Consider the following 19024-nt stretch of genomic DNA (forward strand, 5'->3'; position numbering starts at 1 on the left):
GCATGCAGATATGACTGAGATGTTTAAGTCTGGAATGGATTGAGTATGCTAAATGTTGATGGCATTCTTCCTCTTGCTGAAACCACACACACACACACAAATTGAGGAAGAATGATTGTCAGACAGATGTGCAGAAGTTTGCCTTCAGCCAGTGGGTGGTTTGATTGTTGGAACAAACTTCCATCTGTTGTTGTTGTGGAAATGGTGATTTATATACAAGGGGTTTCCAAAAAGTAAGGTAACACATTCTTTCTCTTGATGATGCTTAATAATATGAAGTTGAAATTACACACCAAGAAATAAATATTAATGCACTTGTCCCAACGATGGATCAGTTTATCAATACCAGTAGTGAAGAAATCCGTGCCCACACGCAGTAACCAACATTGCCCTGCCTGATGAACTTCCTCGTCTGTGGCGAAATGCTTTCCTGAAAGGTATTTTTTCAGAGGGCTGAACAAATGGAAGTCTGAAGGCACTAAGTCTGGGCTGTGGGGGGTGGGATAATGTGATAGAGTTTCCCAACGATTACGGCACAACCACTCACGAGTGGTGTGGGCAGTGTGTGGAGTTGCATTGTCATGCAACAAAATCATGCCGCCTGTCAGAAGTCCTGGTTGTTTGTGTCAAATGTCGGCTTTCAGTTTTTCCAAAGTTGCACAGTAAAGCTGTGCATTGATTGTTCCTCCCTTCAACATGAAATCCACCAACAAAACACCTTGGCAATCCCAGAACATGTGGCCATGACTTTTCAGACACTGGGAACAGTTTTGAATTTTTTGTGCACAGGAGATTGTGGATGTTTCCAGGTCATGCAGACTTTGTTTGCTGTCTGGGGTAAAGTGATGAACCCATGTTTCATCTACTGTGACTATGTGAGCAAGAAAATCCTCTCCTTCATCGTTGTATCACAACAGGTTCTCTAGACACATCCCCATGCATTTTGCTTTGTCCTCCTCTGACAATTGTTGGGGCACCGGCAGCAGCACACCTTTCGAAAGCCAAGGACATCGTGAACAGTCGACTTATTCACATTCACTATTTTTGCAATTTCACGCAGTTTCACTCGCCTGTTTTCAAGAACGATGCCCTTAATGTGCAAAATGTCTTCTGTCTTGCTCGATGAAGGCCTGCCCGCACGATGTCGATCTTCAATGTCAACAGAGCCCGCTTTAAATTCATTGCACCAAAATCACACCTGCTTCTTTGTCATCACCTTTTTGCCATACACAACAACCAGTTCACAGTGAATGTCACTTGGTAAAGACCCTTTTGCTTGCAAAAAGCGAATAACTTCACGAACACCTGTTTTGGACCACACTCGCATGGTAGCCAGCATTTTGCAACTGCAATCTGCTATGAGTACTGTAATAGTACTGTAACACTGCAATGACTGTCTTTTTGAACGTTATTAACGGGTTTATCTGTCAACCGTGTTTCATCTCATTCCCTTTTACCGCTTTTAAGAAAAAAATGTTTTACCTTGCTATTCGGAAACTCCTCATAAATTCAAGGCTGATGCATTATAAGCTTGCTTTCTTGCATCAATTGTCCCTACTAATAATATACTAACTGTAAATCATGTAAAGACAACTCCCCATATAACACGGTACTTCTACAACATGGTTTTGCACTAACACGACTGATAAATTGTGGCAATCCTCGCACAACATGTTACTTATATAACATGGTTTCGTTCTAACGTGGTATTTTTGAGCATAATAGCAGAATATGTGGGGATATTCTGCTATTATGCTGGATATAATTTTTCAACATTTCCATTCTTTTTTGTGAACACCCGTTGTTAACTCACTAGTCATTATGGAAAAAAAATTATTGGGAAATCCCCGTGTTAGGTTCTGTGCTATTGAACTTATGCTTGTTGGAGGCCATTAAAAACTGTGACTTCAAAGCGTGCAGTTTGTGACCCTGAAGGTTTTTGTAAGGTTATTTTGGTTTTTATTTGACCGTTTATAAATTTTTCTGGGTATGTATTACTAAACTTTGTTCTTAAGAACCAGGTTGGAATAATTTCTTTGCTGTGAATTAAATTCCAGCTTTAAATTATGGCCCTAGGAAAGTAAAAAAGCACCACTCAAAAGAAACTATATTTCTCTAGAATTAACGATACAAATTTTGGATAGTCTTTAAAAATGGGAAAAGATATCATACATTGCAAAAAGTTTAAATTTAAATGAAGCAACAATCTGAACCATAAAGAAAAATTAATAAATTGGAATGCTATTGCTCCGGGATCTTTCATTTCCGCAAATATGACAGTTCATCCCCGAACACCAAAAATTCAGAAAATTGAAAAAGCACTGAGAATTTAGAAAATTATAGTCTACAGAAGTTCAAGTCTAATGTCAACAAATATCTCCTTTCGTCTTCCCAACCTTCAACCCATGCACGGTACTAAGTACTATAGGTGGTAATACCTCTTGTGTTTGAGGTTTTCATATATATATATAAAAAAAAAAAAAACACAGAGAAAACATTCTCGTTTGATTGTGCTTAGCAGCGATGAAGAGGAAGAAAATTAAATGAACATACATTATCTGACATATATGTATCGCAGTTTGCAAGGTGTTTTTTCAGTTATTATTTTTAATAAAAATTAAGTTTTAAAAAAAATGCCGTATTTTTTTTAGCTTTTGGAATGTAAGCCCCCCGCCCCCTTCTGTACTTGTTTTAACACAGTTTTGCACTACATGAGATTTTATAGGAACTTAACTACAGTGTTATAGGAGGGTTACCTGTACTCAAATTTATTTCTGGTTTGATGCCAACTTTATTTTCTATATTCCTCATTATCCGGGTGTGTCCATACACATTGCCAGAGTGTTGCACCAATACTGTAATGGTTGCATGCAGCTCCCTGACAGGAAATTGCAATCAGCTTCATCCAAAGTTAAATTGGCTACTCCACTTTTGCATTCTGCAAATATTGTATTATCAGATTATATGTCTGTCTGGATTGTGGGGTGTGTTATATTGGTCAAATCTAATGCTAACCCCCTTTGTGGCTTGACTGCAAAATAGTTTATACCTACTGTAGTTTCTGTCTCTCCTGATAAGTTATATGCATCCCATAGATCTTTCTTCCCTACCTCTAGTTTTATCAATTCTTCTGACATCCATTTCGTCATAAGCCCAGGACAGTATCTTTCAATTGGTATGAAAAGCTTAGTAGCTTCTAAATTTACTTCCCTGATGAATGTTCTGTTTAGTAGCATTGTCACTTAGCCCTACTGCATTAAATTTAAAAACTGTCTGAGACCATTATAGTCACCTTTACAAAAGCAAAAACATTCCCCTTTGCCATTGGTAGCTGTTACATCTTTAAATAAATCTCACATAAATACGATGTGATCAGTGCCACCTAGTGATTCTTTTATTTGCAGATTCTGAAAGCATAAATAGTCACTGCTATTTATGCTAGAATATTTCTTTTTCTCATTGCCTTTCTCACATATATGTTTAGAAAACAGCCATCCAAGAAATCCAAAAGGTCATGCTATTTTGTGATTGACCAAACTACAAATTCCAATGAATAATTAACTACCTACTGATATATAAAAGCAATTGTTTTTCCTTTACTGCACATGTCACACAATATAATATTCACTCACCTTTTTGTAATACTTATTTTCTAATAGGTTTTATAAAAGTTGAAGGGTGACAGAAAATCATAAACACCCTGTAATTTTCTGTAATGTGCTTTACTTATTTTCTTTTGGATTATAATAACAACTGAAATGTGACGTGTACCTCACAGTTCTGCTGTGATTAATATAATAAGAAAATAGTCATGATTTACATATTTAGTAAGCTGATGGTATTAAAAAAAAAAAAAATTTCTGCACATCTGTCATACTGCTCATTTATTCCTTCAAGCAATCAGCACATGAAAACAAACATAACACCCAGTGCTCCATCTACTATAAATAGTATATGAACGGCCTATGTGATATGTATGGGAAAAAAATAAATAAAAAAATAATAACAATAAATTAAATAATAATAATAGCAGCCAAATTTCTATTTGTCAACTTTAATGGCATTTTGGATGACGTGACAAACCTCTCTAAAAGAGCCACATAAAATTTCCTTGAAATCTGTTCATCGAGAGTTAACTTGTTAGATGTACTTCACGGATATGTTTATATAACATAATCTACTTTAATTTTCTCATAGACTAGGAAGTGTAGTCATAGTACTTTTAAATAAATTCTGGAGAATAAATGTTTCTCCCGTGTCCTTTTTTAATTTTATGACAATAAAGAAAAGATATTTATTTAATGTTCATCCTCTCGTCTAACCAGCTGGGATTCTGCAAATAATAACATCCATCAAGAATCTAAGTTTCAACTGACTTGTTAATATTTAATCATATTTTATTTACTTCTGTGGATAAGGCAACTACATGTTTTATGAAAAGTATGCAACTTTTTTTCCAGAATGCATAAATTTTACAGCAAAAATCACTCAGTTTTCATGTAGTGTGAATATTTAATTCAAACATACTTTCATAACTTGTGCATATCAATTCAAATTAGAAAAACGATCTTTCACTTATTTCCAGATATTGACTGGATCTTGTGGGTTGGGTACATACACAGCGGCAAGACTTTAATGGAATTACTGGACAACTGCTTCCAACAACAGCATGTTAGAGAGGCAACAAGAGAAAGCAACATTGATCTGAATATCGGCAGCAACCCTTCTGGCATTAAGCATTTGCAGGTAAAAAACATAATAAATAAAATAAAATAAAATAAATAAATTTTCTGTTTATACTCTGGGATGACCACACAGCCAGGAGTTCTTAAGATAGAGAGAGAGAATACAAGAATGAAATGGCACCATATTTAGCAGTCACGAGCTTGAATCCCAATCACTCAAGGCATGAATGCACCCTTGTGACTGACTGCTTGGCTATGGCAGCCAGGTGGCAGTGATCAGTTTATTAATGTAGGATTTACTGAAAGACGTAACTACTGTTGAAAGGAAAGGGCTTTTGCTTTAGTAGATAAAGGTGACTACATTGATCTCAGACAGTTTTAAAATTCTATGGAGTGGTTACCAACTGATAAAGGGTTTGGTGCTAGACCCATTGTTGGTGTATTCATCAATGATATTGATGAAGTTATATCAGGATTAATGTCCAAGTTTGCAGATGATACAAAGGTTGGCAGGGTTGTTAATGACAGTAAAGACAATATGCTACTGCAACTGGATCTAGATAAGTTGGGAAATGGGCTGAGAAGTGGCAACTGAAAGTTTAACATTGACAAATGCAAAGTACTGCAGATGGGTAGCAATAACACAAGAGAAATGTACCAACTGTGCGGTACTACACTCAGGGAAGTGGAAAGTGAAAAAGACCTGGGGGTAATTGTGCAGTCAAATATGAAGTTTGCTGAGCAGTGCAGACGGGCTGCCAGGGCAGGCCATGGAGTCTTGTCAATGTGATATAAGAATTTTGCTAGCAGGGACAGGGAGGTGATTATCCCGTTGTACAAGGCAATGATCAGGCCACACCTAGAGTACTGTGTACATGTCTGGAGGCCTCATTTTAGGAAGGATGTAGAGTTGCTAGAACGAGTACAAAGAAGGGCAACAAGATTGGTGAGGGGAACAAAGGGGTGCTCTTACCAAAAAAGGCTTAAGTTCTGCAAATTGTAGGGCCTGGAGAGTAGGCACCTGCGAGGTGATCTGATTCAGGTGTATAAGACCTTGAATGGGTTGAGCAAGCTGATGGGATCCTTCTTCTTGCTCAGAGTAAGAACCCGAGGGGGCATAGATTCAAATTGAGGAAAGACAGTTGTAGAATGGATGTGCAGAAGTTTGCCTTTAGCCAGCGGCTGGTTGATTGGTGGAAAAGACTTCCACTTTTTGTTGTGGAAGTTGATAGCTTAAATAAATTTAAGGCTGAGCTGGACAGGCATTTGGAACTAATGGAGGGGTGAAATGGGGTTTTTCTTTTGGCTGATGCTGCATAAGCTTGCTTTCTTGCATTGTATACCAATGCTAATGCTAAAGTTACCACAGCAAATTCTAAATGGAAAGCATTCAAAGGTGTAATCCTAGGCTTTTATAACAAATAAGAGATACTGTTCACGTTTTTCACATAAACGGGTTGATAACACTCAAAGCAGAGAAGGAGAATGTGTGGGATGCATATAAATAATAAGATGATACTGAAGCCTACAGTACATATAAAGTAGACTGCAATTAAGTCACAAAGGGCAAGCTAATGCAGATTATAAGAATTTTCTGGCAAAAAATGCAAAAAAAAAAAAAAAAAGTAGTAGACTTCTTTATTATGTAAACACTAGAAGGAAGAAGATGAACCATATTGGTACACTAGATATGAATGACTTAACTGTTGACACTCTTACTCAAGTTGCTGACAAACTCAATAGGTATTTCACATCTAGATTTACACAGCAGGAATTTTTCAGGGATGGGGAAGCCAAAAGTGAATAAAATTATAACAGGGAGCTGAATAATTTTATGATAACTGAGATGAAAGTGGAAGAGAAACTACTGAAGCTATATGTCAAAAAAGCATCTCAGGTGGATAGGATCTATCCAATTATATGAAAACATGCAGCAAAAGAGGTAAGCAATCCTTTGGCTTTGATTTTGGGAGCACCGTTGTTTTCAGAGAATTCCCTTATGGGCTGGATATATGCAAATGTATTCTCAATTCAAAAAGGAGACTCAAAGAATAATAACAGACATGCTAATTTGACTTCTGTTCCTGAGAAAATTATGGAGCCACTGATAAAATAATTAATGCAAGACCATCTAGACAGGAATGCAGTTATAATGGAGTCGCAGAATAGATTTGTTAAGGGGTGATCTTGTCTGACCAATCTAATTGATTGACACAATAACAAAGGAACTAGATGCAAAAAATAATTTTGATATCATATACACTTTGATTTCAAACACGCTTCTGAGATATAGCATGGCCAACTTGTTCCCCTAATCTTACAGCACTTTTTCTTACAGGGGTAGATACCTTAAAAGCAGCACATACACAACCAAGGCAAATTAGTGAACAGCTTAAAATGTGCACTTTTTAAGAAATTACTGTGATAAATGAAGACATGCTCTGCAAAGTTGTGAGTTATGATGAATTTTACTCAGCATGTTTAAGAGTGGGAGCATTAAAAGGAGCTTATTTACTACATTCAATGTTTACAAGCTAAAGCTCCCAAATGTGTAAAACTGATATATGTGAGTGAGTTTGTTTTGTTCTTTTTATAAATTATTTATTATCAAAATATGTGATTTGTTTACAACGAATCTTGTACAATAAGAATTAATTTGTTGACAATGTTTTTCTTACTCATTATCTTACTCATATCACATAATTCAAAATAATCACTCATTGAAATGAACTGCTCAGCTAGCACCTGATTCTCCATTTCTTAAGAAAAAAAAAAGAAAAAAAAAAAAAAAAAAAGGAAATGCATTAATGAAGGAGGATCTCATAACAGTCACACTAACATAAGCAACTGGAAATTTGGTGAAATAATTCAGCACTTAAACCTGCATGGAGTATAATCTGCCTTTAATTTCTTAAAAAATTACTGATTATTCTCAGACATTTTGTAGTACTTCCCACACAATTTCTTCAGTGATTGTAAAGACAGCATAACTGGTAAATTATGGTGATTTGATTTACATAAAGTTGTTAATTTTTAATTACATACAGTAGAACCAGGATAAGAAGTTTCCCAAGGGACTGGAAGTTTAGAACTTCTTAAAAGGGAAATGACCTGAGGTTATGAAATATTAATTACACAAATAAAAATTAAAAGATACACATACATAAGTTAAAGATGATTTTAAGTACTATTTCAGAATTAGAAATATTTTACTCTGCCTATGGAAAACATTGGAAGGATGAACTCCTTTGGAGTTCATCCTTCCAATGCATTACTTCGGTCATACACCCTTGGTTTGATGTTTTTCAAGCTGTTTTGTTGTTGCTTCAGCAGAATCAAAAATATAAAGTTGTCCATATCCTGGCTTATTTGCCTTGTTTGAATATAGCAGTGAGACCAAATGGTAAATCTGGCTGTGTATTCTAAAACAGTACGGACCATTTCCAGGCGGTGATTTAATTTCTGCGCCCATTGATGCGAATGGCACTGAGTTGTACTCTCGTATATGTTCTCTGTAGTTATTTGCTTCACGTGTATGCCCTGTAAACAGCCCTCGTAATAGAGTGGGTGTCTAAGACAGCGGGTCAAGTGAAACCTTTCATCATGACAGCATTTAGTGTATTCGATGTGTTTAACTCATGTCCACAATATCTTGAATTGCAATACAGTTGTAACACATATTTCTTATGTCGTGCTCTTCCACATTAATTACAACTTGTTGATTATTTGCATCCGGTACTTCTATTTGATTAGTCCTACAGCATTTCACCCATCTTCTCATTTCCAATCTTGCTTCTCTTTCTTCAATATTTTCTGTGCATCTTCGTAGTTGTAGAGCCTCGTTTCGATCTCTTAGATCTCCTCTAATGTTCCATTAGTATTTCTTCTACATTTTCTCAAAGTTCTTACACACTGTTCAGCCATTTTTACACTTCTTAAAACTTAGAACGGTTTATTAAAATTGAAGACAGATAAAATAAACATACATCAATAGCTTTCAGACCTAGGTTGCCTTCCTTCAGTCGAAAAACGTTAGTAGAAAAATTCATAAAGAATGCCCGGTACGATGGTCATGCAAGGTGAACGGGTGCTGGCAACAAATAACAGTTGGAAAATTTGGACAGCATACCTAAGCGTTTTATATACATAGATGTTTATACTAAAAAGGTTTTAGGGCTGAAAGCCTCAGACTATGGAAACTTCACTAATCGAACAAGTTAGTAGTATTATTTTAGTTCGCAGCAAATAAACCAATTAGGTGAAATAGCATCGTTTTTGTTACATCTTATATTGTGAATGCCTTCATGAGTTGCCCCGATATTGCACTACCTCAAATAAGCAACTTCACCACTATCACCCCCACCCGCCCCGTGTGGGGGGTGATGGTGGTATCTGTTGAGAATAAGTAATGGCAGATATCACCATTACTTATTCTCAGCAGATAAATAATGGCAGATATCACCACCACTCAGGGGTAGTGTTGATATCTGCTGAGAATAAGTAACATAGTCTTCTCTACTAGTGAAATGTTACTTATTCGAAGTAGTGCAATATCAGGGCAACTTGTTGTGAAGGCATTCACAATGAGGGGTAAAAAACAATGCCATTTCACCTACTGTGGTGATTTACTACTAACTAAAATGATGCTATGCACTAACTTGTTCAATTACAAAAATGCTGATATTGTTTAATTTTTTTAATATAAAAATAAAGAATTTCTATATTTAAAAAACGTATTAAGTGGAAAAATCTCGTTATAATAATAATACACTGTGTATTCTTCTTATCACGTACTTATGTAGGAAAGCTTTTTACCTGGGAAACTTCTTACACAGGAAAATAATACATTACAATATATAAGAGTTGATAATGGGAATTAAGAAACCAAACCTAGTACAGGGGTAACTTTTTAGGCTGGAATATCTTATCCAGATTCTACTGTATTATTACCCATTTAATTTGATTACATATTAATTTGATTAACAGTTTTAAATAATTTTAATTTTAAATAAACTGTTAATTTTGTTAAGATTAAAAATTAAGAATTAAATTAAAATTAATTAAGTTGAATATTAAGTAAATGGATAACTATGAATACTTGCACTCCTGTAATCCTTATGATACCATCAGCCTTACATACCAAGATACTGGTGTACAATCCCGGGGGCTCACATCTGGTGAGTATGGGCTTGGTACACCCAGGGTCCTGAGCTGGATATCACCATTCTTCTCTTTCTTGGTGATTCCTTTCTACATTTCTTTCTTTCTTTCTTTCTTTCTTTCTTTCTCTCTCTCTCACTCACTCTCTCAGGGTAACTCGGGAATTTTTTATTTATTTTTTTTTTTTGGCTGGTGCAGCATAAGCCTCAGGCTTCCTTGCACCACATAGCTAATAATAATAATAATAATAATCCATTATATGCTTTATACTGTAATCTCACACTGAAAGTTTAGAATTAAAACTCCGATTAAAGTCTCCTGGGGCCAATTTTAGGTTAGTTTGTTGCTGAGGATGAGAGTATTTTGAAAGAGAATAAGGATTAGGATGTTGTAGGATTAGATTTCTATTTGGCAGCTAGCCTTTATGAACATCTTAATTATTTCACCAAATTTCCAATACTTGATAGACCTGTGCACCATGCTGCTCAAAGAATATTTAACATAAGGAAATTTCCCTCTTTCAAAAGCAAGATGTTTCGCACATACCCATCACTTGTCCGCTTTCTCAGAATACTTGGTCTTGGTGATGTACTATGATTACTGAGTGGTCCTTGCTGAGGAGAATTATAACCAGTAGAGACAACTGATGTAGCACCAATTCCACTTCCAGCATTGCTGCTGCTGTTTGCTACAGTGTATAAAGTGGCAGGAGAGGCTGAAACTTGAGAGACAACGACTTCTGTACTTGACATTCCAACTGCAAATAAAGTTAGCAACAATGAAGAAGTTTCTAGTCTAATATTTTTAGAATAATTTTAGAGGTATTCTTTCTGGTAGTGATCAAATGATGAAAAAAAAAAAAGAATTAGTGAGCAAAATATGATAAAACTTATTTGCTATAATAAACAAGGAGAAAGAGGAAAAAAATTACATTCCTTAGGTATACATTTTCATCTGACCAAAAACTTGACAATATATATTAACTTCCTAATTTAAGAACATATGATCCCCTTACAAGCAAGACGTTTTCGTAGCACAAATTAAATTTGATTAACAAACTCAATACTCTTTCTTATGAAACAACATTTACTGAACTTTGGCACCTCTATAGTACGTTACCTTTTGAAAGTAAAATGAACATGAATGAAATACTTTCAATATTTACATATTTAACCAACATTATATACATATATTAGAATGCAATACAATAAAATTGAATTTTTTTTTGTAAAAACAGCACTGATATTATAGTATAAATTAAAAGTTTCTTATTAATCTAGCATTCAAGATTGGCATGGACTTGTCTGCACCACAAATAATAATAATAACCAAGAGGTGCCAAATAGCATTAGCATTACTAGAGGCATAAAATGCAAGAAAGCAAGCTTATGTCAAATCAGCTAAAAAAAATAATCCAAATGCCTGTCCAGCTCAGCCTTAAATTTATTTACGCTATCAACTTCCACAACAAAAGATGGACGTCTGTTCCACCAATCAACTACCTGCTGGCTAAAGGCAAATTCCTGCATATCTATGCCCCCCTCAGGTCCTTAATCTGAGCAAGGGGAAGAATTCAATCAGCATTTAGCTTGCTCAACCCATTCAAGGCCTTATACACCTGAATCAGATCACCTTGCATGGGCCTACTCTCCAGGTGCTGCAATTTATGATGAGAGCCCTGTCGATCAATTCAGCCCTGGAAAGATTGTGCAAGGCTCAAGGGGTAGAATTTTTTTCATCTTGGTCTGTACTTGTTAACAGGAGAGACTGCTTCTACAGGGATGGCATACACTTAAATAGAAAGGGTGCAAGAATGTTTGCTGATGCTATCGAGGCAGTGTTAGGTGGGTCGGAAAACTGCTAGATTGGGGGGATACAAGGACTAATAGATTAACAGTAGCCACTGGCAGAGGTGAAAGTGATTCTTGCACTGCTTCTATTGGAATGAGCTGCAGCCTGGAAAATAAGATGCAGGATATTTCAGAGACTGCTGGGAATCATTGGGGTACAAATAAACACATAGGTTGTGTTAGGGTAGCTAAGAAAAAGAACAGTTGCATGTATACTTGCGTGTACACCAATGCTAGGAGTTTAGTAAATAAATTTGATGAATTTGAGGTATTGCTCAAAACATCAAAGGCAAATATTGTGGGGATTTCAGAGACGTGGTGTCACACAGATATAAGGAATGCAGAACTGGAATTTGGGGAGTACAATGTCTACAGAAAGGACAGACAGGATAGGAAGGGAGGAGGGGTTATGCTATTAGTTAAGAAATACATAAAATCCAAGGAAGTGAAGCCAGTCCACATTGCTGGACAGTGCAGTGTCGAGCCAGTTTGGTGTGACATAAGCATTGGGAGATCAAAATTGAGAGTAGGAGTGTGCTATAGGCCTAATGACTCTGATGAGTATAATAAGAAACTGTACAGGGAAATAGAGTGGGCCAGTAAATCAGAGAGTCTTGTAAAGCAATGGCTGATGCAGATAAGTGGTCCCATTTGGTGTCACTCCCAAAAACTAGTACTACCACTAGATGCAAACAAAAGCTAAACATGTCAATTCCATAGATGGATAATGATGAAGAGAAGTAATGACCATGCTGCATTGAGTTTGGTTAGGATCAAGTCACTAATGTTCAGGCCTTAGGCAGATGGGCCAGTTTGAAAAGTCCGAAACAGTCTTCGAAACGAGAGACTAACAGCAGAAGATAAGACGAACTAACAGTCAAAATAAGCCAAGTGACCCAGTACCAAAAGGATAACAGGAGTAAGAAGTTGACTGGAAAAGTGAAGAGCATCTGTAAGAAAGATAACATCCACAGCAAACACGAGACGAAAAATCAGAGAATAGGAGAATACTTAGACATACTGAAGCAGAACCTCTTCACACTCAGTAAGAGACTATGCCGATACAGAGACAGCTCCCAGAGAAAAACAAACCGAATCTCTGATGAAAACCAAAGAGCCTTCTACAGGAGTATCAGAGAAGAGGAGAAAGAAGGTAGCAGACCACCTGAGCAGAAAACGTTCAAGGAGTTCTGGGGCGACATACGGAGCAATGAAGTAAGACATAACAGCTGAGCTACCTGGATAGAACTAGAACAGAAGAAAACCAAAGAAATACAAGAGCTGACAGAATGGCAGATTCAAGAGGAAGAAGTACAACAGATGATTGTGAAGTCTCACAACTGGTGAACCCATGGAATAGGTAACATCCACAACTACTGGTACAGGAAGCTCACTTGCACACACAAGTAGCTAGCAGAGCAGTTAACACAAAGCATGATTACACAGAACAATCCCAGTGTTTCCTACTCAAGGAATCACATATCTGAAGGCTAACCAGGTGAAATACAGGCCAATCACCTATCTCCCAACAATGTACATGATCTTGACTAGATGTATAACTAAGAAGATATCAGACCACTTGAAAAGCCAGAACATCATGGCCAAACATCTGTTTAATACTTATTGTAAGAGCTGCAAGCCAATGGGTAAAGGATGCATGGAGCAATTAACTATTGATGCCACAGTTATAGAGCGAGCAAGTCTACAGGAAGCACTATAACCTGTACAAGGCCTACATTGATTATCGCAAGGCTTCTGACTCCATATCTGATAGTTTCCTAACAGAGGAAGCTGAAAATGACAATGTCAATTCAATGGTGATGAACTTCCTAGAAGCAACCATGGAGAAATGAACCACCACCTACAAGGTTGAGAACATCACAGACCAATCCCCATCAGAAGAGGAATCTTTCAGGGAGATGCCTTAAGCACACTGTGGTTCTATTAAGCACTCAACCTGCTATCCACCGAGCTCAACAATAGCAAGTATAGATATACCTTCACAGAAGGAGAAAAAAACCTGTACACCCTCTCCCATTCTGTACATGGATGACATCAAGCTCTACATGGCAAGTAAAAACTCAAGCAGCTACTCCCGATCACCAAAGAATTTGGCAATGATAATAGGATGGAATTTGGACCAGACAAGTGCAAGAACTATAGGGGAAATTAGTCAGCCAAAACTAACAGCTGCAGACTGGTAAAGAGATTGAAGCCATGATGGGGAGGGGGAAGGAATTACAAATACCTGGGAATGATGTAGGCTTATCAGTTAGAGTACATGGAGATCAAGGCCTGCCTGACCGAATAATACCATCCGAGACTCAGAAGCCACTCAAAGCAAAGCTGAACAGAGAGATCACACTAAAACAAACACCTATGCAGTCACAGTGCTAACATATTCTTTCGGGTTCATAGATTGGACAAACACCAAGCTGCAGATTATCATGAGAAAGACAAGGACAATGATGACCAAGAGCTACCAACACCACCTGAAGCCAGATGTGAAGAGACTGACCATAGATTGGAAAGGAGGAAGGGATGAGAAGAAAGCAATAGTGAAACTGAAGAATTACTTTCAGAAAAACACAGTGCCACTCTACCAGGCCATAATAAAGATAGACAAGAGACATAGCCAACTGAACCTAAGTGAGAAGCTCCCTCCTTTCCAGATGGAACAAACAAAGCTAGAAAGATGAGCAAAGAAGATACTCCACGGCCATCACTACAATGACCACCATCAACACACACAGATAAACGGCTTTCAATGCATGGCTCATGAGCGGGATGCTCTTCCCTGAAACTGAAGGATTCATGCTCTCCACCCATGACCAGTTAATCAACACTAGAAAGTATAGAAAATACATCGCCAAGGAGCCAGAAGTGACAGATGATACATGCTGACGACGCCACCTGACCTCAGAAACAATCTAAGACATCACCCAGACAAGGTACACTTGCATACATGATAAGGCAGCAAGGATAATAAATCGGAAGATAGCAAGGAAATACTAGTCGATCAAAGAAAGAGTATTTAGTATTAGTAATGGCCACATGGTGCAAGGAAGACTATGGCTTATGCAGCACCAGCCAAAAAAAAATAATAATAAATAATTAATAAAAGAGAAGGAAATAGAAAACCTAAGGATTTCCCTCCTCATGTAGGTAACACTCCAGCTGACCTTTGAATTTCCCCAAACTGTCAGCATCTACCTCCCATGTAGGTAACTTATTTCAGAAATTTATAATTCGCTGGCTAAAATAAAACTTTGTGAAATCCAGTCTAAACATCTCGCCAAGTAACTTGAATTTAAACTGCTAGGTCTAGAATCATTTATAACTGTGAAAACTTTGTCCTCATTAATTTTACATATGCCTCTCACGGAGGCAATGTCTCCTCTAAGGTGAATAGTTTCCAAGCACTGCAACCCATATATTCAGACTTTCCTCATAAGGATGTCCTTTTGTCGATCTCACTGGGCTCTACCAGTCTCTAGATCCTTTCAAGAAGTTCAAGAAGATCCTTTCCTGAAATTATAACCCATTCCTTTGGCTTTAACTACTGTTACCTCTCTCTCTCTTCATCCTCCACCATAGAACTCCATGATCACTTCCTGCTACAGGTTCCTGTACTGTCAGCCCTATTATGTCATCTATTTCATGGGTGATGATGAGGTCTAGAATATTCTGTTCCCTAGTACTTTCTTTGACATGTTGATACAAATAACAATCATCTAGATGATTTAAAAATTTTGTCCCCCATGTGGAGTTTCCTTCCCATTTGCTCCAATCAATTAGAGGCAAATTAACATCACACATAATAAGACATTCACGCTTACTTGGCCATACCATTTGCATATTCTTCACAATCACGTGGCCTGTAGATTACTCTAACTCTCATTATGCCTTTGCTTCCAACTATCTCACACCATACAGATTCTATATCATCATGTGAAACATCTGAATCCGGGAAAGCTTTCGTTGCACTCAGGCTGCTTTTGATAAGAAGCATGTCCTCACCACCCCTTCTATCTGCCCCATCCTTACTAGCCCCATTACACACTGAACTGAAACTCATCATCCCCTATCCTCGAATGGCACCACATTTCCGTAAGCCCTATTATGTCAGCGTTACTTATTCCTAACCAGCAGTTCGAATTCACTCATTTTATCGGCAACACTTCTGACATTACAGTATAAACAATTAAGACTTAGTGTTATTGTATAGTTAACTACCCTGACACATTCCCTTAAAGTTATTTAAGCTTGCTTCCCTGGCTTAGCTACCAGCTCAATTGAAACTTTTCTGCCCTCCGAACATCTTGCTAATATGTTATGTTGCGGTAACGAACAAGAACTCTTGAAGTATGTGTTCAAGCATTACTTTGACCAATATTATCAGATAAACATGTATCAATATTATCCTTGTCTCCCGCCCCCCCCAAACTAGCAGTTTCCCCTGAACCTTTAAGGTATCCTCAATAATAATGGCAAAAACCCTTGCACCGTCTTTGTTTAAATGTATCCTGTCCCTACAAAACAGATTCTTTCTATCTACAAGTGCTGGTCAAGCTGATAAAAATTTCCCCCCAGAAGCCTTGCAGAATCATTAAAGTCTTGAGTTAATCCACAAGGCTTTCAGCATATATTCCTCAACATGGGAAAACTTACCCGGTCAGGACATTGGAAGGATTGACAGATTAGCAGACACACAGACATTGTGACCTAACTCAGGGCATTTCTTCAACATGGTCACATATTTGTCTAATAAATCTTCAGATCGTCTGTGCTTAATATCATTAGTCCTCACATGAATAATAATATTCTCTTTACCCCCCTTAAAATCTGACAAACTGTTGGTGACATCACTAATTGTTTCTCCCGACAGACATACCCTGGCTCTAGTCCACCTATCCTTATTACATAAAATATTTCCTGTTTCCCTGATAATGTTTGTTATTTGGTTTTTTTTTAGGAGCATTAGCAGCTAAGGCCATATTGCTCTGGGGATATGTGGTGGTCATTCCCTGACCTTTCCGCATCCTCCGTATTTGGTGGGCACGGGCTTGAACCCCGGTCTAATCAAGAAGAGTGTGCTACGCACTGCTGCTTCTTCCCACCTGGCTACGGAGGCACCCCCCCTGACAATGGAGTCTTCTAATAGAACTAAGTCCTTTTAAAAAGAGTAGTTTGCATTTGGTTATTCTGTTCTTGGGCCTGAATATGGAGTGCATCATTGGTAGGTAACTAGTCTTGAGTCCCTGTTGTTGTTGTTGTTGTTTGGTTTTTAGGAGCATTAGCAACTAAGGCCATATTGCTCCAGGGATATGCGGTGGTCATTCTGTGACCTTTCCACATCCTCCGTATTTGGTGGACACGGGCTCAAACCCCGGTCTAATCAAGAAGCATGTGCTACGCACTGCTGCTCCTGCCCACCTGGCTATGGAGACGTCCTTGAGTCCCTGAGAGCACCCAGTTACATTATTCTCGAGGGCAAGCACCCATTTTTTCAGTGACTCAAATCATTCCAGATGCGAGTACCATTTTAAAAGTACGAACCCCAAGCTGTACTTGGAACCTCAACCCAGAAGCTGTACTGTTCTATCCCACAATAATGGACAAGACCATCCCGCACAACGTAGCAGACATAACCCTTATTGACATAGTGGTGCCCAACACTGGCAACCTCCAAAAAACCCATGAGGAAAAGATCAGGATGTATGCAGACATGAGAGAGAGATCACAGAGCTGTGGAACAAGCAACGACTATCCTGATCACCATGTCAATCACAGGTATGGTGCCAAAGACCCTATACAAGAGACAAGCAGCAATAGATCTTTCAGAGAAGGATAGTCTGAGAGTTCCCAGACCAAAAGTAACAACAGACATAACAACCATCCTGTGCACTTGGTACCAGCACTAATTACGGAGTGGAACCCCCACATTAGCCACATTAGTACTGCATACAGGTCTGGAGGTCTCATTTTTAGGAAGGATGTAGATTTGCTTGAGCATGTACAGGAAAGGGCAACAAGATTGGTGAGGGGAACGACGAGGACCTCTCACCAAGAAAGGCTTAAGTTCTGTAAATTGCAGCAGCTGAAGACTAGGCACCTGCGAGATGATCTGATTGAGGTGTATATAATGGGTTGAGCATGCTGAATTCTGATGGGATTCTTCTGCTTGCTAAGATTACGAACCTGAGGGGGGCATAAATTCATATTGAGGAAAGACAGTGTAGAATAGATGTGTGGAAATTTGCCTTTAGCCAGTGGGTGGTTAATTGCTGGAACAAACTTCCATCTGTCATTGTGGAAGTTGATAACTAAAATAAATTCAAGGAGGAACTGAACAAACTTTTAGAGGGAATGGTTGTGAAATAATTAAAAATGTATACACACTTTTACAGCCCACAAATAAATAATATTTTTTCTTTTTTAGCTCTAACCAATTAAAAATTATGGCTGAAACAAGACTAAACTTTGAAGAAAGGAAATTCATCCTAAAGTGCTACTGGAAGCGCAAAGATGTTTCAGAAGGGAGTTTGAAAGAGATTCACCAACGCGACTCACCATTGCTCACATTAGAGATAAGTTTGAAGCAGAAGGAATTGTTCAAGACATCCACAAGCATCGCTCTGGAAGACCATGGACATCCACAAGCCCAAAAAGAGAAGAAACAGTAATGTTTGTTTGTTTGTTTGTTATTTGGTTTTTAGGAGCATTAGCAACTAAGGCCATATTGCTCCGGGATATGCGGTGGTCATTCCCTGACCTTTCTGCATCCTCCCTATTTGGTGGTGACAGGCTCGAAACCTGGTCTAATCAAGAAGTGCGTGCTACGCACTGCTGCTGCTCCTTCCCACCTGGCTACGGAGGTGCCAGAAAGAAGAAACAGTAATGGAAACATACCAACATTCTCCAAGGAAATCTGTTCGGCAAGCAGCTCGTGAGATAGGCATTTTAAAAGATAGTGTTCATCGCATTTTGAAGGGCAGAGAATGGAAAAGTTATATTCCAACATTTGTGTGCCCTCAATGAGCAGGATGGGGCCCCTCCCCGCTACCATCATGATGTAAGTTCCTTTCTTGATGAAAATTTGCCAAACAGATGGATTGGGCGAAGATGTAGCATCGAATATCCCCCTTGTTCACCAGACCTAACACCATTGGACTTTTTATTATAGGGATACCTAAAAGATAATGCTTATCGCGCAAAACCGGCAACAATCGAGGAAATGAAAGCAGCCACTGAAAGAGAATGCACCCATATCCCAAATGAACTGTTTCGTGATGTTTGCAACAGAATGGCTACCAGTTTGAACACTTG

General features: G+C 38.0%; 1 protein-coding gene across 1 annotated transcript in view; it reads right to left on the reverse strand.

Moving 5' to 3' along the window:
- LOC150091099 (uncharacterized) overlaps window positions 1-19024 on the reverse strand; it is a 502417-nt gene that overhangs the window by 154537 nt on the left and 328856 nt on the right. Inside the window, exon 12 of the mRNA XM_090383197.1 lies at window positions 10392-10602. Within this exon, the coding sequence (XP_090239323.1) occupies window positions 10392-10602 (211 nt within the window). The remainder of the gene's footprint in view (window positions 1-10391; window positions 10603-19024) is intronic.

The sequence above is a fragment of the Mastigoproctus giganteus genome, chromosome 1 (genome assembly GCF_048544385.1).
Source record: "Mastigoproctus giganteus isolate SK-2022 chromosome 1, ASM4854438v1, whole genome shotgun sequence".
Taxonomy (NCBI): domain Eukaryota; kingdom Metazoa; phylum Arthropoda; class Arachnida; order Uropygi; family Thelyphonidae; genus Mastigoproctus; species Mastigoproctus giganteus.